This window comes from Vombatus ursinus, unplaced genomic scaffold, assembly GCF_900497805.2.
Source record: "Vombatus ursinus unplaced genomic scaffold, bare-nosed wombat genome assembly UNPS02000749.1, whole genome shotgun sequence".
NCBI lineage: Eukaryota > Metazoa > Chordata > Mammalia > Diprotodontia > Vombatidae > Vombatus > Vombatus ursinus.
Genome location: NW_020940527.1, coordinates 20,431,074 through 20,456,631, shown reverse-complemented (window position 1 = coordinate 20,456,631; position 25,558 = coordinate 20,431,074). Strand labels below are relative to the sequence as shown.

Genomic DNA, 25,558 nt, shown 5'->3' with positions numbered 1-25,558 from the left:
GACAGAAAGGGAAGAGTTTTTGTTTCAGAATTGGGAAGACTCACACATTTCTGTAGGCAGATCGAGAGAAGCCCATACAGAGGCAAAGACTGAAGATATATGACAAGATGCATTCATGTTTATTCTTATCTAAAGATAAAAGAAGGGGTTTATTTTCTAGCTTTAAATTCCTCACCCCACCTTCTATCCCCAGTGTAGTACAGCACTGAACACAATGGGAGCTAAACAAATATCCACTGATTGCTTTAATTGTGTGCTTCTAAACTCGACATTTCTGTCTCCTTAGCTGACCCAGAAGCTTGCAGAATACGGTGTGTTCTTCCATCGAGTCTTCCAAGAGAAGAAAATGCCAGAGGCACAGATGACCTTGGGGATTTGTGCCAAAGGCATAATTGTATACGAACTAAAGGACAATAGTAGAATTGCAAGTTTACGTTTCCAGTGGCAAGAAATGGGAAAAATTTCCACCCAGGTCAGTCCAATTCAGGGGCTACAAATCATTTGCTTACCTCCCCCCGCCTCCCGTTGTCTGCTATCCCATAGAAAGAATGGAAAATATAACCTTGAAGAGACCAAACCTTGTGTGTGCCATTCTTCTATATTATATACTGTGGGGAATGTTGTCATTTTAATGCCTGGAGGATTAGGTTTTCCTCCTAGGTAAGGCTCTCCTAACTCTGGGAATCCATCAGTGTTGACACTGGTGGACAGGTAGTCTAGACTGGGTATTCAGGACTATTCTACCATTTTTCATGCTTCTTATTTCTGTCTTCTTGTATCCCCATTGGTAGTAAAGGGAACCACATCTGGCTTTAGTATTTCAGTTTTCATGGGAATTATTTCCAAAGAAGGTTTTTTTTTTTTAATCAACATTTATGGGATGTGACTTCTTGAAATCTTATTTATTCTATCTTCTTTTCTGCAGGACTACAATTAGTTGCTGAAACTCTCTTTCCTTCTTCTTTTTCATGTTTCTCCTTTTTCTTCCTGCTTCTCCTCTATTTTTCCTCCTCTTCTTTAGTTTTTAATCATAGTTGATGGCAGCGTGGTGTAGTGAATAGTTTGCTGGGCTTAGTATTAGGAAGACCTAGATGAAATTCCACAATTCTGAGCTGGATAAGTTATCTGATTGCTATGCCCCTCATTTTGTTTATTTGTAAAATAAAGGTCTGGTTTAGCTCCAAATCTAGGATCTTACAAATTTCTCAGAGCCTCCATTTTCATATCTGTAAAATGGGGATAATAAATAATACCTATAGTACCTATCTCCTAGAATTACTGTTAAGCTCAAATGAGATGTGTTGTGCCCCAGTTGTGCAGGTAAGGTTTGGGTTGCTCTAATTATGACTGTCATTTACAGGTGTGTAGTATGCTTTGAAACTTAAAAGCTTGGTATATAAATGTAGGTCATCATTATATTTATATACTTTGAGCCTTACAACAATATTGTGAAATAGATACTACCATCAGTATTGTTCCTATTTCATGAATGAGGAAACTGTGACTCAGAGAGCTTATGGGACTCACAGTTAGTAAGTGTAGTGTTAAGATTCAAACCCAGACTTTGCAACCATCACAACAATAAATATTCATTAAACGCCTAGGATGTGTCCAGAATTTTGCTCAGTGCTGAGTATACAAAAGCAAAAGTGATATAGTACTGCTCTTCAAAGAACTTTATACCAGACATCAAGACCAGGATTCCTTTTTTTTTTCCTTTAATTTTTTTAAGGTCAATATTCTTTTCACTTTACCAAACTTGCTTAGTCTGCTTGCTAATTTGTTTACCGCTCCCTAGCTCTGCTTGTTTTCATTCTGGGTTTTTCTGTTCCCTGGGCCTATTGCTCAAATGCCAGATCAGTGGGCTTCTTCTCTTCCCTGAGGATTGCTATTAGCTATGCCTAAATGGCTATGAGCAAATAGGATTGAAGGAAAATTAAGTCAGTTCAGTTCATTCTGGCTCAGCTTTACAGCAGAGATTCAGACCTGCTGCTTACATGGGTGGAGAGACAGTCTTGGACACATTGACTGAATCAAGTTTCCAGGCTCAGGATCATTTGTCTTGGTCCTGGAGGGATGATTATGAAGATAGTTAGACACTCCTCATGAACCTGTGCTAGCTAAAATGAAATCGCTAGTAGAACCCAGTGAAATGAATGTGGATAAATCACTATGTGAAAGTCTTTATTTTTTCCTTTTTTTTAGAGAAAGAAATTCACCATTGAAAGCAGCATCAGTGGTAAGAAACATACTTTCATTACTGATACTGCCAAGACGTGTAAATATTTGCTGGACCTCTGCTCTGACCAGCACAGATTTAATGCGCAGATGAGCTCTGGGCATTTTTCCCAGGTTTTATCAGGTGAGTAATGCCATAGTCACAGTTCTAGGAAAATACTTCTAACATGGCACACATGGTTCTGCATGTAAATGAGTCACTAGTGTTATGGGTTTACTTTTAAATGTTCCACAATCAAGCATAGTTCCTCATTATCAGCCGTGAGACCTTTGGCAAGTCACTTAGTCTCTGAATCTTTTCTCGCATCTACAAAATGGGAATAATAAGTCTTGTATTGTCTGCTTTTGTAAGATTGTTGGAAGGCTGGTGCCATGTTGTTCTTAAAGCACTTTATAAATGTGAGATATAATTTTTAGATGGGAAAATAGTCTGAGATAAATAATCAAGGTGATGAAAAGCAAGATAAATGATTTTGAGTTATAGAAGAAAACTTAGAGGTCATTTAGTACAACCTAATTTTATTTATATTCAATTTTAAATTTTATTGATATCTTTTATTTTTACTTATCTTCATTTCTACCTATATTCTTCCCTGTTCACCTACCCAGTGAAACATCTCTTATAAAAAATAATAAAAAACCCCCCAAAATAAAAAAAAAGCAAGTCAACAGAATCAAAGAACACAGGTCCCTTCTGGCAGTTAGGTGTTTCAGTGGATAGAGCATTGGTACCTGGAGTCAGAAAGACCTGAGCTCAAATCCTTTCCCTCTCTCTTTCCTTTCTCTTTCTGCTTATAGCTCCTCTCCTTCTGACCATTTATTAGATGTATAAGTGACCTTGGCAGGCCACTTAACCACTGTTTGCCTCAGTTTGCTCATCTGTAAAATGGGGATAAATAATAACACCAATCTGTTAGGGTTGTTATGAAAATAAGATAAGATGATACTAAAAAAAGCTTTGCAAACAGTGTCATATAAATGCTAACTGTTATGATTAAACCTTCTATGATGCTATCAGCAACCAAATATGTAAATTTATATAATGTTCCATACCTATAGTCCCCCATGTCTGCAAAGAAGAAATAGAGGCCTATATTTTAATCTATTCTCTCCAACCAACTTTAGCAATTTTAATTAAACAGGATTCAATTTTCTTTTTTACTCTTTTTACCTATATATTCATAGTGATTGTATATATTGTTTTCCTGATTTGGCTTACTTCACTCTATGAAAGTCTTCTAAAACTTCTCTGAATTTTAATATTCATTATTTCCCATGGTATAGTGATACTCCCTTATATTTATGTACAGTTATCCCTTCCATATTGCAACTTTCCCCATCCTGGTTTTGATATATCGCAGGTCAGCATTAGAAATTAAATGGGAATTTTTTGGGAGTCTTGTGGAAGGCAGACAGCATACAAAGGCAGCAGGTGATACAGAAAAAGTTTAGAAATGTAGAAATGCATAAAATATATGTCTAGTATTATGTAATATTAATATATTTTATATTTTACTCCCATAATAATTCAAAAAAAATTTTACACAGATATTCCAGATCACAAGAGAGCCATACCCCTAACCCCCATGACGTAGAAGGCATAATTGTACAACAATTTGTTTAGCCCAAGAGTTCTTAACATAGTGCCAATGGACCCAACAAAGGAACAGTTTTTAGAGAGTCTGTGAACTTGGATAGGAAAAAATACGTATTTATTTTCACTAACCTTTGGTTTCCTTTGTAGTTCTTTGCATTTTATTTTATACATTTGAAAACATCATTCTGAGGAGGGGCACATTAAGTTTCACCAGCCTGCCAGAGGGGTCCATGGCACACAAAAGGGTAAAGACTCCTATGTTGGCCATTCTCCAGATTAATGATCATCTACTTGTTTCCATTTCTTTGTTATTTCAAAAAGTGCTGCTATGAATATTTTGGCATGCATAAGATCTTCTGGCTGATTTTGGCCTCCTTGAAGTATATGCCTAACAGTGACTTATTTTTATTGATGATCAAATTGAGGCCCCAAGAGAGGAAGCAATTTTCATGAGATCACAGAAGAAGTAGGTGGTAGCAGATATAGGATTTAAAATTCAGTGCTCTTTCCACAATATAATGTTGCCTTTAAATGCTCTGGATCAAAGAATTACACCAGTTTATTACTGAATCAGAGGGTTTGTATAGGAATGTAGAGAGAGATAGACTAACTCCTTGGTGTAACATAGAAGGTACTCCAAAGCATGACTACAACCTATCTTTACAGCCTTATTTCAAATTATTTCAATTTACAAACTCCACATAATATTTAAACTAGATCAACTAGTTGTTCCAAAAATTCAACATTCCATCTACAGCTTATGCAGTTGATCAACCATCTGCCGTGCTGGAGTATGCTCCCTTCCTATCTATGCCTTTCAGAATTCCCTCTTTCCCTTTAAGGTTCATCTCAGATGCTAGGGACTCTGTGAAGCCTTCTCTCATCCACTCCCATTACCCAGATGCTAGTTGTCTCCTTTTCTCTAAATTTTCTTGCATTACATGTATCTCTGTGTGTGTTTTATCCACATGTGTATGTTTTGTTGCTCTGATAGAATATAAGCTCCTTGATGACAAAGACTGTTTTTATTTTTTTGTTTCTGTCTTCCCAGCACTAAACATAGTGCCTTGCATATATATGTATGTGTGTGTGTCCATATATATGTATTTAATAATAACTGTTTGTTGAATTAAATGGGGTTACATAGATAAGATTACAAGGTTGGGGCCAGATTCGTAAAGTCCTTGAATGCATGATGAAGGAGTTTAAACTTTATTCTGAAGTCAGTAGGAGGCCACTGGAGGTTTATAAGCAAAGAGTGACATGATGAAAGTTGTATTTTAGGGAGATTAACTAGCTTTTTCTCTGTAGACGATTTTCAGATGCCTTATTCCACAATAATTAAACAATACTTTCTCAAAGAAGATTATTAAACATTCTCAAAACCAGGCTGTGTGAGAGAGTATAAGGGGAATGGGGCATTAAGATAGAAATTAATAACCACATATCAGGCGATAATTTTTTTTGCTGGAAAACAAAGAAAAACAAAATTATGTCTTCTCTCAATATAATTACACTTCCTTCAGTTGAAGTCAAACTTCAGCCAACTCCCTTAATATGGCATGTGAGTAGATAGTGCAGGGGTGGGGCACCTGCAGCCTCCAGGCCTGCTGGGTTCTCAGGTGTGGCCCTATGATTGAATCCAAACTTCAAAAGAAGAACAATTCCTTGTATCATCAATCTTTTATTACACTATCTGATAGTGTATTGAACCTATTCTCCAAAGAACTGGGTTGGAATACCTATTTTGCTTCTTTTTACTGATGTATTCTTGGGCAAGTTGTTTAACCTCTCTAGCCCTCAGTTTCCTCATTTGTAAAAATGACATTGTTAGACCATATTGTTGTATCCCCCAATCAAAATAGAATGGACATGACAGATGCAAGAGATATCTAAAAAGAAAAAATATACACAAGTTGGTGACTGATGAGATATGGGAGGGAAAGGGTGGGGAAGAGTCACAGAAGAGTTGGTAGGGTGGGGGGAGGAATGGGGTTGATTTGGGATGGAGAAATGATGTTATATCACAGACAGGTTGAGTTTGAAGTGTAGTTAGGACAACCAGATGACCATCAGGTAGTCAGAAATGCAGGACTAAAGCTCAAATGCAGGATTAGAACTAAGCAAAGATGTTAAGACTAGAGATACACATCTGGATATTATCTGCATAAAAGTGAAGCCATGTGTAGGGATGAGATTGTCAAGGGAGAGAGTATATAGAAAGAAGAGGGTTAAGGACTGAATATTGGAAAGCATCCACCTGTGGGGGGGTGGGGGGAAGACATATGCCTGGCAAATAGTAGGTGTTCAAAAGATGTTTGTTTAATTTCATCATAAGGTACCTTCCAGTTCTGAAATATGTGACCCTTGGGGGTAGGATAAACTTAGGGGAACCATTTCCAATTCATGTGACTATTCAACCAAACAAAACACACGTAGCAATGACAAGCAAGGTAAATATTTTACTCAAACATATCATTATATGGCTTGAACTAAACTTCTTCATCATCCCTGGAATTGTCTGCATTGGAGGTGTTGAATCTGTTTGCTATATTTGTGTTAAATTTAAATGAGAGATGACTGGTGAAAGAGTTTTGTTTCTGTAGCCCCAGTACCTAACACAGTGCTTGGCACATAGTAGTTGCTTAATAAATGTTTGTTGATTAAAAAATAGAAAAGGGGCATGCATTCAGAAAACTTTAAGCTCTCTTAATCTTTGCCTCTGAGCCCAAGGAAATAAATGAGCATAAAGTTAACAATCCAGGATCTGTTTATGAACACAGGCGCTTAAGTGAACTTGAAATCTGCCATATTTCTCCACCATTGTTCCCTACCCACCGTGACTGATTTTCTTCTTTGTGATTCAATTGTACTCAAAGAACATCTAGTACTTGGCTTAATACATTTAGTTGTCAATCTCTTGCATTCAGAGGCCATATCTTTTATTTCTGAGTATCTCCTGGAGTACCCAGAACAGTGACTTGGACATAGGTATTTAATAAATATTTTAAAATTTTGATCCAAGATGAGAAAGCCCTCATTAGACTGAAAAAACCAAACCAAACCAAACCCCTTTGATTTTCCAACAAAAACACGTCAATGAGCTTGAGCAGACGTGAAAGCGATTCATGTCGTAAAGCTTGGTTGCTCTTTCTTTCAATAATTGCATACTCCAGCCTCACTGTCAAGCTAAATGGGAATATAACTACAGCTACCTAAAAAGATTGATTTTTTTTGGTTGTGTGCACACACACACACACACGTACGTACACACACAAAACATATATAATTTGTTACCTCTATATTAGACACTATGTTGTGGAAGGAAGACCATGAGAGTTAGAATCAGATGAAGTTGGTTCAAATTCTGACTTTGTCACTTACCAACCACGTGACAGATAGGCAAGTAGCTTTATCTCCCTAGGTCTCAGTTTTCTCACTTATAAAATGAAGGAGCTGGCTTAGATGATCTCTAGCATCCCTTCCAGAGCTAAATTGATGACATTCACACATGTACATGTAACATATACCTTGTATAACTTTAACCTCACATGTCAAAATGCTGGCACTTCTTTAATTTTCCTATTATAGTGGGGAACAGATGGCCTAAATTCAACAATCACTTTCTGTTTTTAGAAATGCAAACACAGCTTCGGATACAGCCAGGTTTTTGCAAAGAGTCTCTAGCAATCTAAATTCTTGGTAAGATATAATAGATAGAGTGGCATTAATGTTCATTATCCTCTCTCTCTCTCTCTCTGTCTCTGTCTCTGTCTCTCTCTCTCTGTCTCTCAAATCCAGAGGATAATCAGTTCATGCAAATGTTCATATCAGATTCTGCAAATGTGCCCCAACGTGAGTGTCTCCCTCTGATTCAGAGATCGTCCTGCTCGGAAAATATGTTGCTTGGATCTCATCTGGAAAACACATCTGGAAAGCTGCTGGGCAAACCATGTGATAATTCCAATGTGGAAAATGGTCATAGGCTTGGAGATGAAGGCAAACAAGACAGGTAGGTTTCAATCACTCTTTTGTGTACCACCAAGTTACCATTATGGAATTGTACAAAGAGCCCTGGATTTAGTCATAGCACCTTGGTTTGAATTTCAGCTCTGTGTGACCTTGGGCAAGTCAATTTCTCTGATCTTCAGTGTTTTTACTACAGTGACACTGTATCTACACCTATCTACAGTGACCCTGTAATATGAAGGGGGTAGATTGATCTCTAACCTTCCAGTTGAAATCCTTTTGATCCTACGAAATCGTTTGAGTGTGATGTATGAAGTGCCACAAGAAAACAATTAAAACAACAACAAATATTTATTATCAGCTTAACTAAGTGTAAAACACTGTGCTAAGTGCTGGGGATACATAAATAAAATTAAATCAATCCTTGCCCTCAGGAAACTTGCATTTTTGGAGTGGTGGTGGAGGGTATTTAGCATATACATAAATAAGTGTATATATGTATATGTAAATCACACACATTCAATATAATTCAAAGGAATTTAAAGAGGCAAGAAAATTAACAAATAGGAATATTAGGAAAAGCCTCACATTGGAGGTGGCCCATGAGCTGTCTTGAAGCAAGACAGGAATTCAAAGAGGTATAGATGGAGAATGAGGACATTGATTCCTATTGAATTTTTACTATACCACCCTCAGATCATTTTCACATGCACTACCATCTAACCCCTCCTCCCCCATTATGGACTTCTGCTATTGATTTTTTGAATTCAGTTATAACAATTTACAATTGTACCTATTTCAATTCATCTTATTAGATTTTTTTCCACCATTCTAGCTGATCACAATCTTTTTAGATTCTAAATATGTCATCGGCTTGTTAGCTATCCTTTCAGTTTCTTGCCATTGTAAATTTGATAGACGTGGTATTTATGCCTTCATTCAAGTCATGAACCAAAATGTTCAATAGAACAAGGCTAAAAACAGTACCCTGAGGGACCTGCCTTCGAGGGCACGTCAATCCTTAAGTTCTTGCTCTTGGGGTGCTGTCATTCATACAGTTCTGAATTCCCTTGACTCTACAATTTTCGAGTATATACCTGACATAGGCCGATTAGACTAGGCCTGGGCCTCCAGAGGAAAATTTTGGGAATATTTAGAGAAAAAAGCCAGTCTAGTTACATTTGACATTGAAGACATTTTTACCAAGCCTTGTGTACATCCTTATATTGTACTTCTATAACCGGTGTTTCAAAATGGTGCTAATTATCTTCTTACTGTAGATGTGCCCATTTATAAAGAGCTCTGGCTATTTTTATAGCCAAGACATATCTTTTCTATAGAACAGCTTTAGCCCTCACTGCCATAGACTATCTCCAAATAGTCTGCAGTTCTAAGCATTAAGATCTCTAATTCACTTTGCTAATTAAGTACCATTATGTAGTGGAAAGAGTCATGGGCTTGGAGTCGGGAGCCCTGGATTAAAATCCTGACTCCAAAGTCCTCTGTGTGATGACAGGCAAGTTACTTAACATCTCTGAGCCTCAGTTTTCTCATTGTAAAATACAGATAATGATACTAATACTCAATCAAGTGCCTACTATATGCCAGGCATTCTGCTATACTATCTACTCCCTAAGATTATTGTGGGGAAAGTGCTTTGTAAACTTAAAAGCATTATTGAAATAAGAATGAATAGAATTGATAATCATTATAGTCACTCTATGAATTAGTAATTGGAAATGAGTCATGAGTTTTGCTTCAACCTCTCTTTCTTATAAAATTCTTGAATCAACAAGTATTTATTAAACTGCTGCTATATGCCAGACACTATGCTTGGCACTAAGGACATAAATACAATGAATTTAACAACCCTGCTCTTAACAATGCCAAAGGGCTATAAAAGTGTACGTACCTTATCCAGTAATACCACTTCCAGGTCTGTAAACCAAAGAGATTTTTTAAAAAGGAGGAAAGAACCTATTTGTACAATGGTATTTATAGCTGCTTTCTGTGGTGGCAAAGAATTGGGAATTGAGGGGAGGTCCATCAGTCGGGGAATGGCTGAAAAGTTGTGGTATGTGATTGTGATGGAATAATATTGTGCTATAAGAAATGATGAATAGGCTGATTTCAGAAAAAACTTGGAAAAACTTACTAATGCAGAGTGAAGTGAGCAGAACCAGGAGAACATTGTGCACAGTAACAGTAATATTGTACAATGAACACTTGTGAATGACTTAGCTATTCTCAGCAATATAATGATTCAAGACAATCCCAAAGGACTCATGATGAAAAATGCTATCTGCCTCCAGAGAGAACTGATGTCATTTGAATACAGACCAAAGTATACTATTTTTCACTTTCCTTTTTTATTCTTTTTTTTTTTGGTTCAAGTTTTCTTCCACAAAATGACTAAACGAAATTTTTTTTTTACATGATTGCTCATGTGAAACCTATATCAAATTGCTTGCCATCTTAGGGAAAGGGGAGGGGAGGGAGGGAAAGAATTTGGAACTCAAAATAAAAAAAATAATTTTAAACATTATTTTTACATGTAATTGGGGGAAAATAAAATATTATTAAAATGAAAAAATTCAGATCACAACTGACCCCCCCAACAATCCTTGCTGTTAAAAAGCTTATATAATAAGAAAGAATACAATGAATTTTCCTTATTGGTTGAAATTGGGTTCAGAATATCGATTCCTTTCACTGCTTCTACTACAATTTGAAAATGAAGTGAAAAATTTGTCAACTACTCTACTTTTAGTAAAGAGACTGCCAGCAGTTTTCTCTCTCCTTCTTTACTTTTAGTTTATATCTCCCTTGAGCAGATTAACTGTTCTTTGGGTAAATATGTTCTTTCTGGTCCTTGTTAGATGTATTCCATCTCTGGCAAAGAATCTGCTATTTTTGTATCTTAAGCCATGTATAGAAAGCTGAATCCTGTTCTTCAATACCATTTTACTTAGTCAACTGTTCCCTATTTCTCCTTCTCTTTCCTAATTTTCTTACCTGGCAGATGTGGGTAGTGGTTGTCAGATCTGATGAATCTCGGGAATCTCTCCAGATACATGTTACAGGAAGAAAGTTCATGTGCTGAATAGGCATCTCAGGTCCACATAGATCAGGCTTCATCTCAGTTTTTAAGTAGGAAGTTGGTGTTTGCCAAGATACTTGACCCAGCTCAGCTGAACCGACTCATGTGATTATGAGATAACTTTTTGTCCTCTGAATGTAGGATACTTCTTCTTCGTGATGGCCCATCAAATGCTCGATAGCTATAGAAGATAGCTATCATGGCCCTTTTTGGCAAAGTTGTCTCTTCTTTAGGCCAAACATCCTCATCTTTCAACCAGCTCTCCAAATGCAGGGAGACAGTTATAACTAGATTCCCCCCAAACTCTTCTCTTTTTCCAGGCTACATATCCCCAGTTCCTCTAACTCAGGGATTCTTAACCTTTTGTGTGTCATGGGCCCCTTTGGCAGTTTGGTGACTGCTATGGACCCTTTTTCAGAATAATGTTTTTAAATAATTGAAGGAAATGCTGAATTTCAGTTAGAAGTAATTGAAAATAAAATTTAAAATTTTACAAATTCTTACTCCCTGACATCTATCCATGTACCTGGGTCTATACAGCCCAGGTTAAGACCCCTTCCTCTAACTCATCCTCACATGGAATGAACTCAAGTGCTTTTATCATTCCAATTACCCTCTTCTGGATGCTCTCTGGTTTACCAATGTCCTTCCAAAATGTGGCACCTGTAACTAAACCTAATACTCTGGGTCCAATTTGATGTGGGCAAATACAGCAGAATTATCACCTTTGTCCTGGAAATTATATCTCTCTTACTTCATCTGAAGCCCACATTAGCGTTTTTGGCTGACATATCACACTGTTGACTCATACTAAGCTTGCAGTATGCTAAATCCCCCATATTGTGTTTTTTTTTTTAAAAATAAATTACTGTCTAGTTTTTTTCCCAATCTTGTTCTTGTGAGATTGTGAGGCCACATTTCATCTTACGATATTTGACCTACCAAGTTCTAGCTTACCATGATGTTTTGAATCCTCACTCTGTCATACTGTGTCCTACTTATCTCTTTCAAATTTGTGACATCTACAAATATGATAAACATGCCCTCTATTCCTTTATCCAGGTCATTGATAAAAATACTGCTTGGTATACAGCTAAGCAAAGATCCCTGGGATATACTGCTGGAGACCTCTTTTTGTGGTGACATTGAATCTTTAATGACTATTCTTTGGGTCTGGTTGTTCTTTTCCTTCTCTTTCCCTGCCCTCCTCCTCCCTCTCCTCTCTTTTTTCTGTTTCTATCTTCTTTTCTTTCCCTCTGGCAGATCCCTGAGCCCCTGCCTGTTTTCTCTATAGATGCTAGAAATAACAAGAAACCACGTTCATTGGGGCTGTGCAGTGTGTCCCTAGAGCAGACACTCTGACATCCCGGGTTCTAATGCTTAAAAATGATTTCTTCTCACTGCTCATTAATGTGGAATTAAAACCTTGAGAAATGACACAGTAAAGGATGATGTTCATTCAGCCAGCCATCTAGAAAGAAATCCACAACAGCTGTCTCCAGAGGTCCTGGCTTCAACATCGTATCATCAGCTTCCCTCCCAGTTTAGCAAGTCACTATGCCATTTCTGTAAGATTTTTCAAATATATCTGTCAGTTGGCAAATTGATAGGCTAGACTTGTGGCTGAATCCCCTGCATATATGTCAGGCATATTAACACTTTCAGTGGAAAAGAATATTATTTAGTTAACTGAAACTGCTGTTTGCTAGTTAGTACCTTGAAACTTATAGAGCCCTGGGCACAATTTCTGCTATCCTCTGGGCCTTGTATAGCCTGATTCATCAGAAAGGATGCGGCCTCCTTTTTGGAGGCTTGATGAAAGTCAAATAGAGATCAGCCTTCATTTTAAGGAACGTTCAGCATACAGTCTTTGGATATCTACTGCGTGTGAGGTATTGAGTTGGAAACCATCAGAGACAGAGACAAACATAATTCTTGCCTTCTAAGAGTTTATACTTAATCAGGGGAGGTAAAATGCATACACAAATAACTATAAGAGAGGATGTGATAAGTGATATAGAAAACATAAAATACCATGGGAGTTCAGAGGAGGGAACACTTACTTCTGGTTGGTGGGGTCAGTGGAAGCTTTGGGGAAAATGTGGCATTTTAGTGAGAAAACCCAGTAGGATTTTGGCAGGTAGAAATGAGGAAAGGGCATTGCAGGCAGATGGAATATCAGGAATAAAATCAGAGAGTTGGGAATATGCAAATAATGTTCTGATGATGTCAAGTAGACCGGTTTATCTTTAACTGGAGATTTTATATTAGGAAAGATAAGGCTTGAAAGGTAGGTTAGGTCCAGATAATGGACAGTATTCATTGTTATGCTTAAGAGTTTGGACTCAATTGTTAGAGAGCCATTTTTGTGTTTTTCAGTCATGTCCTACTCTTCTTGATCCTATTTGAGGTTTTCTTGGCAAAGATACTGTAGGAGTTTGCCATTTTCTTCTCCAGCTCATTTTACAGATGAGGAAACTGAGGCAAACAGGGTTAAGTGACTTGCCCAGGGTCACATAACTAGAGTGTCTCTGCAACTGGATTTGAATTCAGGAAGATGAGTCTTCCCGACTCCAGCCTAGGCACACTCCACTGCACCACCTGGCTGCCCTAGAGAGCCATAGAATGTTGTGTCAGAGGAGAGCTTTGAACTAAAATTTTCCTGACTCTGAGCCCAGTAGCATTTTTTTTTTTTACATCACATTACCCCTCAAAATGATTCACAGGGTAAGACCTTGAGATAAATAAAAAACTCTCCTCTTCCATGTATCAGACTTAACCAAAAAGGGGATGTGATTTCAGATTTGTTAGACTTGTTCTTGGTTGTTAGATTATAAAAACTGAGATTTATAGAGCTCTTTACATATATCCCATTTAATCCTTATAACAGCCCTGTGAAGTAGATACTATTCTCATCCTCATTCATTTTGCAGATGAAGAAACTGAGACTGAGAGAGAGATTAAGTAACTTGCTCAGTCACCCAAATAGTAAGTATTTGGAGGCAGGAATTGGACTTAATTCTTCCGGATCCTAAGTCTAGATTTCTATTTACTACACTACCCCTCCACCACCATGGTGGAGATGATGGTGATATATTTTCCTGGAGCTCTCTTTTTTTAATGTGTCATTCTTTTTATTTATTTATTTATTCATTGCTTTTTGGTGAGGCAATCGGAGTTAAGTGATTTTCCCAGGGTCACACAGCTAGTAAGTGTCACATGTCTGAGGCTGGATTTGAATTCAGGTCCTCCTGACTCCAAGGCCTGAGTTCTATCCACTGTGCTACCTCGCTGCCCCCTGGAGCTCTCTTTTTTTTTCTAAAAAATCTAACAGTCTCTATTAAATAAGAAATATTTAATTATTCTAGTGCATCTGAATGGTAGCTATGTAGCACAGTGAATAGAGTGATGACATTTGATTCATGAAGACCTGAGTTCAAATCTGCCTCATACATTTAAATGTGTGATCCTGGACAAATTACTTAACTTTTCTTAGTCTCAGTTTCCTTATCGGTAAAATTCAGTCAATGATAGTATCTGCCTCACAGGATTATTGTGAGGATGAAATGAGAAAACACATGTAAAGTTCTTTGATATCCTTAAAGCTTTTTATAAATTCTAATATTTATAAATGCTTTTATTGGCACACATAATCTTTTCAATAATGTAAATAATAATCCATCCACAACTGTCCATAGTGTGTGACTGTTTCCATCCTCCACAATCCAAAACAATAGGTCTACCCATCATGCAAGAAGTCTTCTTTGAGAGGATTGGTGGGGAAGGGACAAACTAAAATGATAATATAATTGAAAAAAAACCCATTCTAACCACGAGGCTACATTTTCATTTAAGGAAATATTCGGTTCTTGTCAGTGATTTATAAAGCTTCTTGGTGAAGGCAGTTCTGCATATAAGGCATTTAAATTTTAGGCTAGAATTCGTCAGTGGCCTATATGCCACATGGGTTGACTCAAAACTCAATATGGTATTCACTATTTTGAGCTCTAGATGTATATATTAAAGGGTTTGAAAATAATCTGTGGCTTTTTTCACCTTATTATAACTGAATTAGGTCATTGCACACCTGTCTCAGTCTCTACATTGTATTTCTGTTCCATGATTTTAATTCCTTAATAGTTAAAGAAAGCAATCATTATTTTTAGGTAATTCAAAACTGTTTAGGGTGAAAAATAGGAAACAGATTTAGCCATCACCATGCTAATTCTGGGTGTATATTATACATGCCAAAAATGTTTGGAGAGGCTAAGAAATAAAAGGTTATCAGTTAATCATGGGCATTTTATTGAGCTTTGGGCAATACAATCAATTTCCTCCCTTCCATCCCAATTTGATAATTATTTTCTTAAGAAAGAAAGGTTGGGTTGGTTTAATGTTCATTCTAATCTGTTTAGGCTAACCCTAGTTGAATGATAGTAACTTGTATTTTTCATTGTTTTGAATTTTGAAAATTTTTTCAAACGATGGAGGGGAGAGGAATCAACCTCTCAACCTGATTAGGCACAGCTCCCAATTTCACAATTAGAAATATCAAGGACCTTCCTATAGGAGTTTCACATCTTGTGCTGTCCTTTCTTATTGCAGCCCTTCTTTTGGATGGTCACAGTCAGAGACATGTTCTTATATAACTGAAAACCAAAGGATGTGCCTGCCAGCTCAGCTGGCACAGAATATTGTCACTGGTAAGTACATGAAGGCCAAGTGCTCAGCAGAAAAGGGTGGGCTTTGGTTCAGAGAGAACTACATGTTCAGCCTTTTAACTATTGTCTCTAGATTAATGAATTTTAAATTCCCAAATGGTGTTTGCTAATTTTATTTCTAAAACTCCTCATGGTCTGGAGACATTTCAGCTTCCGTTCCTTAAGCTGTCATGATAGATTGTGCCTAGAGAGTGTGAAATTCCATTTTTTGACAGCCCAGGAGTTTGAAGAGTTCTTTTGAAAAGCTCTTAATGCCACGATTCAGAGCAATGAATGACAAAGCTGACCCTGTAGGGGAGAGGTATAACCCCAAAGTGGAATCATGACGATTACAAAATGCATACACATCCAAAAACACATCTATCATTTTGAGGACTACATAATCTATTTTGAATTTAAACTAATTTTTACTTTCAGAATCACAGGATCTGAATTGGCAGGGCCATGAGGGGTTGTTTGGCCCAACCTGAGCTTGAACAGGAATCCTTCTCAACAAGTGATTCTTCAGTCACATCTTTTATACCTTCACTGAGCAGGAGAAACAACTCTATCCTTCCACCCCCAAGTGGCCCACTTGACCTTGAAAAAGCTTTAATTATGCTAGGAAGTTTTTTTATTATCTTAATCTTAAAATTACCTTACCATATCTCCCCTCCTCTCATCCCCATGGCTTTTAGTCCTAATTTCTGATGCCAATCAGAAGAGTCAAATCCTTCCTCCCTATGACAGCCCTTCGAATACTTGAAGACAGAAATCACATCCAATTATTTTATTAGTTCTGAATTTACATGACTAGCTCATTCTTCTCCATCTTGTTCACAATTATACCCTAAGAGATTCTGTCAGAAGCTGCTGAAATCTATATCTACTATGTGTAGAGTATTTCCCTGACCTGCTGTGCCAGTAACCATGGGAGAACTGTTCATTAGTCACTAGTCAATAAACATTTATTAAGTGCCTCAATAAGATGTGCAGGAATTGTGCTAAATACTGGGGATACAATGACAAAAAAAGATAGTCCTTGCCCTCAAGGAGCTTACAATCTAATGGAGGAAGATAACATACAAAAGGAAGCTGAAAACAGGGGTGGAGAGGAAAGAGGAGGAGAAGTTATCTGAAGCCAAAAGCAGGGCCATGGTGGAGAAATCAGAAAAGTCTTAAAAGAGTGAAGCCAGGTGGGAAATTAAAAGATGTTCTGATCTTTAAATGGAAGTTTTAGAGTTCATGGTTCTGCCCACCAATCAGAAAGGCAGAGGGTAGTGATGAGATGTGAATATCAAGGCTGATGAGATATTGAGGCTTTCCCAATGATGAGGTTCCTATGGCATAGTAGAGAAATCCCCAAAATCCCAGGATAGCACAGTCAGGTAGGAAATGAGATGTTTGTCCTGAACCCCCTCCTTCAGGTTTGATGTCTTGAATTCATTGAGAGTAGCTAGGTGCTATCTGGCCTCCTGTTCACTTGTTTTGGTTTCTAATTCCTTATTAACCATTTTGTTTTATCTTTCTCAATCTGAAGATCTTTCTCCTCAGCAGAGAAAATAAAAGGAAAAGAAGAGTTGTTTTGCTTTCTCTCCAAAGTCCATTATCATCATCTCATCTATCCATATTCTACCCCTGTTCTGATATTCTTACTCAACATGGCTAAACAAAGTTATTTTTGTTGTCTTTAGCATTCATGACCAGGTTCTGCTTATTCTGAGATGTAGTCCTATTGATATTCTTTAAATTTATCTTTTTTCAATCAGCAAAAACTTCTCTCCCTCAATCCCCCACCCCAATTGAGAAATGAAAAAACAAAAATCTTCTTACAAATATGTATATTCAAAGCAAAACAAATTCCTGCATTGACCATGTCCAATACTCTCTCTTTCTCTCTGTCTCTCTCTCTTTCTCTCTTTGTCTCTCTCTCTGTCTCTGTCTGTCTGCCTGTCTGTCTGTCTCTCTCTCACTCACATACATATGTAATTCTGCACTCATTCCTTCACTTCTTTATCAGGAAGTGGAGAGCATGTTTCATTATCAGAACTCTGGAATCATAGTTGGTCATTACATTGATCAGAGTTTCCAAGTCTTTCAAAGTTGTCTGTTTTTATAATATCACTATGCCTCTCGAAATTATTCTCCTGTTTATGCCTACTTCATTTTGCATCAGTTCGCTTGTTTTTCCAGGTTTCTCTGAAAGCATCTGCTTCATCCTTTCTCACAGCACAGTAGTGTTCCATCACATTTATATACCATAACATATTCAGTCATTCCCCCAACTGATGTGCATGCTCTCAGTTTCCAATTCTTTGCCACCACAAAAAGAGCTGCTATAAATATTTTTGTATACCTTTAGAGTTTGTTTTGCTTAGGGCAAATGTCACTATTTACCCTCCTTCTTATCCTTCCTTCCATTCTCTCCTTTCTCTCCTGTTTCCCTGTTTTGTGAAATGTATTTCTGTACACATACACACATGTATCTATCTATCTATCTATCTATCTATCTATCTATCTATCTATCTATCTTCTTCCCTCTTAACCATTTCAGATAATAGTAAGAATCAGGTATCACTCATTTCCTCCACCTCTTCCTCACTGGTTGTGTAGACTTCCACTTTTACACTGTGATTATGTGAGATAATTTCCTCGAACTTTTCTCTCCCTTCCCACTTTCCATTCTTCTTTTAAGATTGTTATAACAGAACTTCTTCAAGTCTTCTGCCTAATTAGACTCTCCCTGTGATCGCTGATTTGATAAAGGTCTGAGCAGACTCACATAAAATCCCCATATCATAATGCAAACAGTTTATCCTTGTTTAGTTACTTAGGGTTATTTGCTTATGTTTACCTTTATACATTTCTCTTGACTATTGTATTTGTGCTTCAAAGTTGTTATGAAACTCTGGTTTTCTCACCAGGAATGCTAGGAAGTTCTCTATTTCATTAAAAGTCCACTGCTGCCTCCCTACCTCCCCACCCCAGATTATACTCAGTTTTGATGGTTAAATTATTCTTGGTTTTAATTCTATATCCTTTGCCTTTTGGAATCATTGTATTACAAGTTCTTTATTTCTTCATAGTAATATAATATATGATTTTAAATGTGGCTCCTCATAACTTTAAATACTCTTTCTGGTTGCTTACAGTATTTTTTCTTTGACCTGTAAGCTCTGGATTTTAGGTATAATGTTCCTCAGAGTTTTCATCCTGGGGGTTCTTTCAGGAAGTGACTGGTAGGTATTTTCTACTTCCATTTTGCCCTCTAGTCCTAAAAAATCTAGGTAGTTTTGTGATTTATTGAAATATATCCATGTTCTTTTTTTCTTTTTTGGTCATGACTTTCAGGGAGTCCAATGATTCTTAAATGATCTCTCTTCAATCTGTTTTTATGGTTAGTTGTTTTTGCTATGAGATGCATTTTCTTTTCTTTTATTTCTTTACTCTTTTGACTCTATTTTAACATTTCTTATTGTTTCATGGAATCATTATCTTCTGTTTGGCCCATTCTAATTTTGAGGAAGTTCGTTGTTTGGGCAAAGTTTTGTATCTTTTGTGCCAAACTGTTAATTCTTTTTTCAATTCTTTCTCCCATATCTCTTACTTATTTTTCATTTATTTCCCTTTATCTCCATTTTTAATTTATAAAAAAATTATTTTTAAATTCTTTAAAAAAATTTTTGTTTCCTCTATTCTAGGAATTTTATTTGAACTTGTGCCCAAGCTGTGGTTTTTGTTTTTTTTTTGATGTTTCGCTTACGGAAGTTTTGGAGTACCTTTCTTCTTACGGGTTTGTGGCTTGAGTATCTCTGTTCCCATAAGAACTTTTAATGGTGGGATATTTGTTTGCTCATACATCCAGCTTACTTCTTGACCTCAGACTTTATGTTAGGGTCAGGCTTTGCACACTTTAGGAGAGAAGGTCTGGGCTGCTTCTGTTGCTGCTTTCATGGAGTGTTGATTCTACATTGTGTTTAAACCTGAGTGCTGTTCCCCTAGGATGATCTCTTTGAATTCTTGACCTGAATTAAGGTCTGAGCAACACCCAAGTGAGCTTGCCTCATTTGGAATTGCACTGGATTCAGCCATTATCAGCTAGCTGGACAGAACTGTATATCTACCTTGGTCTGGAATTCCTGCTCTGGTTATTCTGCTTTAGGCTTCCAACTCAGCTGGAAGCTGGAATCAGTGTCTTGATCCATTCCTGGGGTTCAAGCCACACAGGTGCCACTTGTTTTTTAACTTGCTTCTTGCTCCATTTAGGGCCTAGTCTCTTCACTCTGGGATGCCACTCCTATGTGCAGGTTTCTTCCTCAGTGAATCCTGGATCTCTGACCTAAAACTGGGTAGTGGGAAACAGAGCTGCCAGTTTGCAACTATTCCTTCACATTGCATAAGTTTAGGCCCATCTGTGCTGGATCTGGGACCTCTTCTTGTCCTGGTGCACATCTTCTCCTTGCAATGAATTGCTCTGCATGTTCTTTTCTAGCCAGATCCTATCCTGAGTGTCCATGGACATCTCTCTGTCTCTCTCTGTCTCTGTGTCTCTCTTCTTTCCTTCTCCTCCTCCTCCTCCTCCTCCTCCTCTCCTTATGATGGTCTAGTCTGAAAAACAAAATAACAACTCATTGTGATTTTTTTTCATTGAATTTCCTGATCAGGATTTAGTCTAGAGCATTTTCTGGATGTATTTGGAAGAGTTTTATATTTCTTCCCTTTGCTTTGCCATCTTAGCTCTGCCTACCCTATTGATGCAGTTCTTAAAGGATTTTTCCATTTGCTCTCATCTTCTTTACCTGTCTTTTACAAATCAAAGTTGGTTAATAAACTCCTTGTGCATGCATATTGATTTATTTAGGCAGTTTTCCCTTTTCTTCTTCATTGGAATAATTGGTATTTGTGTTGTTAGAATTTCATTTTGAGAATTTCCAATCCATTTTGGGTGAATATTTCTGTAGAATTTTAGGTCATGGCTTCACAATTGTAATTTATCTGAACTCTGAAATCTGTTCTCCTCAAATCTAAGGTTTGTGTCAGATTATTTCCAGCCTTTCTTTCTTTTGCAAATTTCAGCATAGAGCAATCACTTTCTCCTGAGGGTCTACAATTTCTCCTACGTATTCATCGGGTATCAGGATCAGGTCCAGAATGGTAGTTCTCTACATCAGTTCTTTAACCTTTTGCAGAAAAATACTATCACTAAGCCAAATCAAGACTTTATCATTTCCTCTATTTTTGGGGTGGGGTGGGAAAGCAGGGGTAAAGAGGAGGGAGAGAGAGAGAGAGACCTTAGTTTTGTAAGGGTCCTGGGAGCTCAGGTAAGCAATCCTTAAATGAAGTGTGAATGCCTCTTATAATATCCTCCATTCTATACTTGAAAACCTTCAGTAATGGGGAGCTCACTATTTCCCAAGGAAGTTCATCTAATTTTGTGAATATAATTATTAGGAAGTTCTTTCTTACATTGAGCCACAAACTGCCTCCCTACATTTGACCTGTTGCTCTTATTTTTACTCTCTGGGGCCAAGTAGAACAAGTTCATCTCTTCTCCCATGTGGCATCTCTTCAATATAACAAGTTCAAATCCAAGATCTACTAGGATTATTATTATGACTCTAGACAAATCCTTTTCTCTCTCTAGTCCTGAGTTTTTTTATCTGTAAAATGAGGGGCTTGGACTAAATGTTCTTGAAGCTCCTTCCCAGCTCTGAAGTTCTTATGATCACACAATCATTTATTTGAACATAGTAACGATGTCCCAACCAATGCTTCCCTTCTTCAGATTAAATACCACCCCATCATCGTGTATCTTGACCTCAAATCATTTGTACCTTTTTTGTGCCTCTAGGGTCACAAAATCCCCGAAGAGAAGATTTTCTAACTGAATCAGAACGAGAAATCATTTGTGTGACTCTAAAAAGAGACCCACAGCATGGTTTTGGTAAGTAATGTAGCTTGTGTATGTATGATCCAATGTCTCCTCCAAAATAATGTGGAGACCTAATATTTATTGGTGAGCATTCCTAATTTCCCCTTTGAACTCAGGCATTCTTGATTCTAAGTCCACACTCCGTTACATCAGGTTGCTTCCTCCTTCTTAATATTATTATTAAGTTACTAATACATGCTGATACCTTTGAAGCTGGCATTTTAAGATCCCTAAGGCAGTACAAAAATATGTTATTTGATAACCTTTTGATTTTTATTATATTTATGCTTCTTAATTACTTTATATTTAAAGTTTTCATGATGAAAAGATCATAATCACTTTTCTCACCTCACTCCATTTCCCATATATGCACATTTCTGAGTCTCTTTTTTAAGTTCCCTTATAAATTTCCCCATTCCTAATGGGGAAATGTAGTTGGCTCTTTGCATGTTTTACAACTCTCTCAATATGATTCATTTCTTTCCTAGATTACTTCTGGTTTTTTTTCTTCTCTTTATGTGGCCCTAAAGCAGGGGTTCTTAATCCTCTTTTGTGTTAGGAGTCCTTTTGGTAATCTGGTGAGGCCTATAGGTCCTTTCTCAGAGCAGTGTTTTAAAATACATCATATAAATTATATGGCCTTGCAAAGTAAACCAGTTATATTGAAATATAGTTATCAAAATGTTTTTTCAAAAACATACCCATATACCTCAGGCTAAGAATTCCTGTCATGGTTATTTTTTGTCCAGGGATCAGTCATAATTCATCAGACTCTTGTGGAACATTTATTGTACACAAAACAATGTACTAGGTGCCAGGAGAGGGATATTACTTAAATAAGGTAGGGTATCTATCCTCCTGAAGCTTATGTTTAGTGAGGAAGACAGGTGGTAAACACACATTAAAAGATGTTAGAAAAGTAGTATCTATCAAGAAAAAAGAGAAGATGTTACTGAAATATTGAGACAACCAAGAAAGAATTCTTTGAACCTGAGGAGGAATTATATGGTGGGAGTGAAGGAGGGAGAAGTTAACACTCTCCCAACCTTCAGGGAGGTCAAGAAAGATGATAATAGCAAAGAATCCATTAAATTTTATAATTAAGAGGTCATGGCTCACCTGAGAGAGTGCAGTTTCAGTGAAGTAATGAGAGAAGAAGCTTGGTTGCCAGGAGCTAAGGAGAAGATGCACAGAGAGAAAATGCAAGTGAAAGAGGTAGACTGTTGAGTTGTTGTTGTTGTTGTTGTTGTTGTTTTTCCAAATTGAGCAATTAAGGGAAACAGGGAGATAGGATAGTAAGTAGCTGTATAGGCCAAAGGAAGGATTTTTATTTTTATTCTAAGGATTGAAGAGACATAGTAATGGTTTTAGGTAGATGAAAAGGAACCAGTGACAGGAGAGAGAATGAGTATGTATGAAACTGAAGGCCTTCCTATTGGATCCAAGTCCTGGAGAAAGGGGTGATGAAAGGAGTCAAAGTACTTATGGAGAGTGGGATTTAAGCCTTAATGAGGCATAGGGATTCAACTTCTGTGACAGAAAGAAAGGCAGGCAGGAAGGCAAGAGAGAGGGAAAGAAAGAAGGAAGAAAAGAAGGAAGAAGAAAAGGAAAGAAAAGGAAGGAAGGAAAGAAAAAACAGAGGAAGGAAAGAACAAAAAAGAAGGTAGGAGGGAAAGAAAGAGTAGAGGAAGGAATGAAAGGGAGAAAAAGGGAGGTACAAGAAAGAAAGCAAGGAAGAAGGAAATAAAGGAAAGAAGACTTCATTAAAGCCCTAAAATATGAAGTGACTCACCCAGGGTCACAGCTTGTTACCATCAGAGGGAGAATTTGAACTCAGGCATTCTTGATTCTAAGTCCACACTCCGTTACATCAGGTTGCTTCCTCCTTCTTAATATTATTATTAAGTTACTAATACATGCTGATACCTTTGAAGCTGGCATTTTAAGATCCCTAAGGCAGTACAAAAATATGTTATTTGATAACCTTTTGATTTTTATTATATTTATGCTTCTTAATTACTTTATATTTAAAGTTTTCATGATGAAAAGATCATAATCACTTTTCTCACCTCACTCCATTTCCCATATATGCACATTTCTGAGTCTCTTTTTTAAGTTCCCTTATAAAGCAACCCACCCAAAGTGTGTAGTCTTAGAGAGTTGCCTGAAGCTCAGATGGGTTGGATGACTGACCCATGGTCACATAACTAGTAAGTATCAAGAGTCATGATTTGAACCCATGTCTTCCTAACTCCATCACATTGCCCACTACACCATAATTCTTCTTCTTATTTCTTCTGGAGATGAAATCCTGAGAAACAATTGAAGACTTGTTTCTCTATGAATCCATTTTTCCTCTTTCTGATTGCCCCACACACTGAAAAGGATCATCAGTAGGACATCACTCACTGCAGAAGATGTTTCTTGGGGACGTTGACTTCATCTCCTTGTGTGAGCTGTGCTTTGAAATTTTACTGCTCATCTCTTTTGTTGTTTCCTATTACACCATCCAAACAAATCATTACCCCTACCTTATGGAAACCATAGTCTGTCAGCCATGATACTATCCCGCAACCTGCATGTCCTTAAATATTGTCTCCTATGGCAGGCTTTGTCATTATTGGAAGCGAAAATGTGGGTAAATTGGACCTTGGGATCTTTATTGCTTCCATTATACCTGGGGGACCTGCCGAGAGGGCAAAAAAGATCAAACCAGGTAATCTTGCATTTCTCATTAAGTTACCAATGTTTTACACAAAGTTGTTGAGGTCAAAGGTGATCATGTATGTAAAACATTTTGTTACTTAAAATACTTGCTAGAGAAATGATAGGATTTTGTGTGTGTCAGGGTAGGGATGAGGGGTGGGGAAGAGGGGGAGGCTCACGGAGGTAGCATGCCCATAGTGGAAAGAGCCCTGGACTTGGAGGTAGCAAAGCTAGATTTCTCTTCCTTCTCTAGTGTTTACTAGGGTGTTGTACTAGTCATGTAAATTCTCTGTATCTGCAAAAATATACTTTAAAAAGGTATGGAGCTGTAATTTCTTGGTTCTGAAGAATTCCTAGTGTGGAAACTCCTTTCATCAATGCAATGATAAAAGGAGAAGCAATAACTCCTCTGTAACTCATAGTCTTAGAGAGTTGGGGAGATGTTAAGCTATTTGTGTATGGTCACACAGCCGATACGTGTTGGAGTTTGAACTTGAACTGAGTTTCATTCCAAGTCCTGTCCTCTAGCCATTACCATGCCTCATTCTGCTTCTCAATGATACCTGGACAACCTCAAATGAGACAATGTATACAAAGGTACTTTGAGGCAGCAAAGTAGCTCAACAGATAGCATTGGACTTGGAATCAAGAAGCCTTGAGTTCAAATCCAGCCTCAGACTTATTAGCTGTGTCATCCTGGGCAAGTCACCTAACCTCTCTCAGCCTCAATTTCTTCTTCTGTAAAATGGGGATAATAATAGAATCTACCTCACAGGAAGGTTGCAAGGGTCAAATGAGATAATAATGTGAAGTGTTTTTTAAATCTTAAAGTCATATATAAGAGTTATCTATTAATATCAGGGCTTCTTAATCTTGTGTCGTTGACCCCTTGGGCAGACTGGTAAAGACTATGGACCCTGCTTCTCAGAATAAAATTTTTAAATTTATAGGATTAAGTGGTTTGTTGATTGGTTGGCCTTCATTCTTAAAGAGGACTAATGATGTCACAAGAGTGATGTCTTGCATGTGAATTGGATTTAAGTGAAACAGAGCTGCCACACATTTGTCAATCTCACTCTCTACCCCAGAATTATCAAATTCCTGTGGCAAAACAAAAGTCAAGATGACTGGTGAGGATTACAGAGGAAATTAATTATAGTGAAATTCAGTTATGAAAATTAAAAAAAAAACAACAACAAGTTTATAGAACTCAGATTAAGAAGCCCTGTACTACTAGCTGAATGTGTCAGCTATGATTATTTCATTTAGGGGTAATTCTCTTTCTTGTTTATTTATTTTCTGTGTTTGTCCAAATG

At 37.3% G+C, this 25,558-nt stretch overlaps 1 protein-coding gene across 1 annotated transcript in view; it reads left to right on the top strand.

Moving 5' to 3' along the window:
- FRMPD2 (FERM and PDZ domain containing 2) overlaps positions 1-25,558 on the top strand; it is a 289,815-nt gene that overhangs the window by 63,730 nt on the left and 200,527 nt on the right. Inside the window, exons 14-19 of the mRNA XM_027857815.1 lie at positions 287-472; positions 2,206-2,362; positions 7,637-7,847; positions 15,510-15,607; positions 21,456-21,548; positions 24,145-24,252. Of these exons, the coding sequence (XP_027713616.1) occupies positions 287-472; positions 2,206-2,362; positions 7,637-7,847; positions 15,510-15,607; positions 21,456-21,548; positions 24,145-24,252 (853 nt within the window). The remainder of the gene's footprint in view (positions 1-286; positions 473-2,205; positions 2,363-7,636; positions 7,848-15,509; positions 15,608-21,455; positions 21,549-24,144; positions 24,253-25,558) is intronic.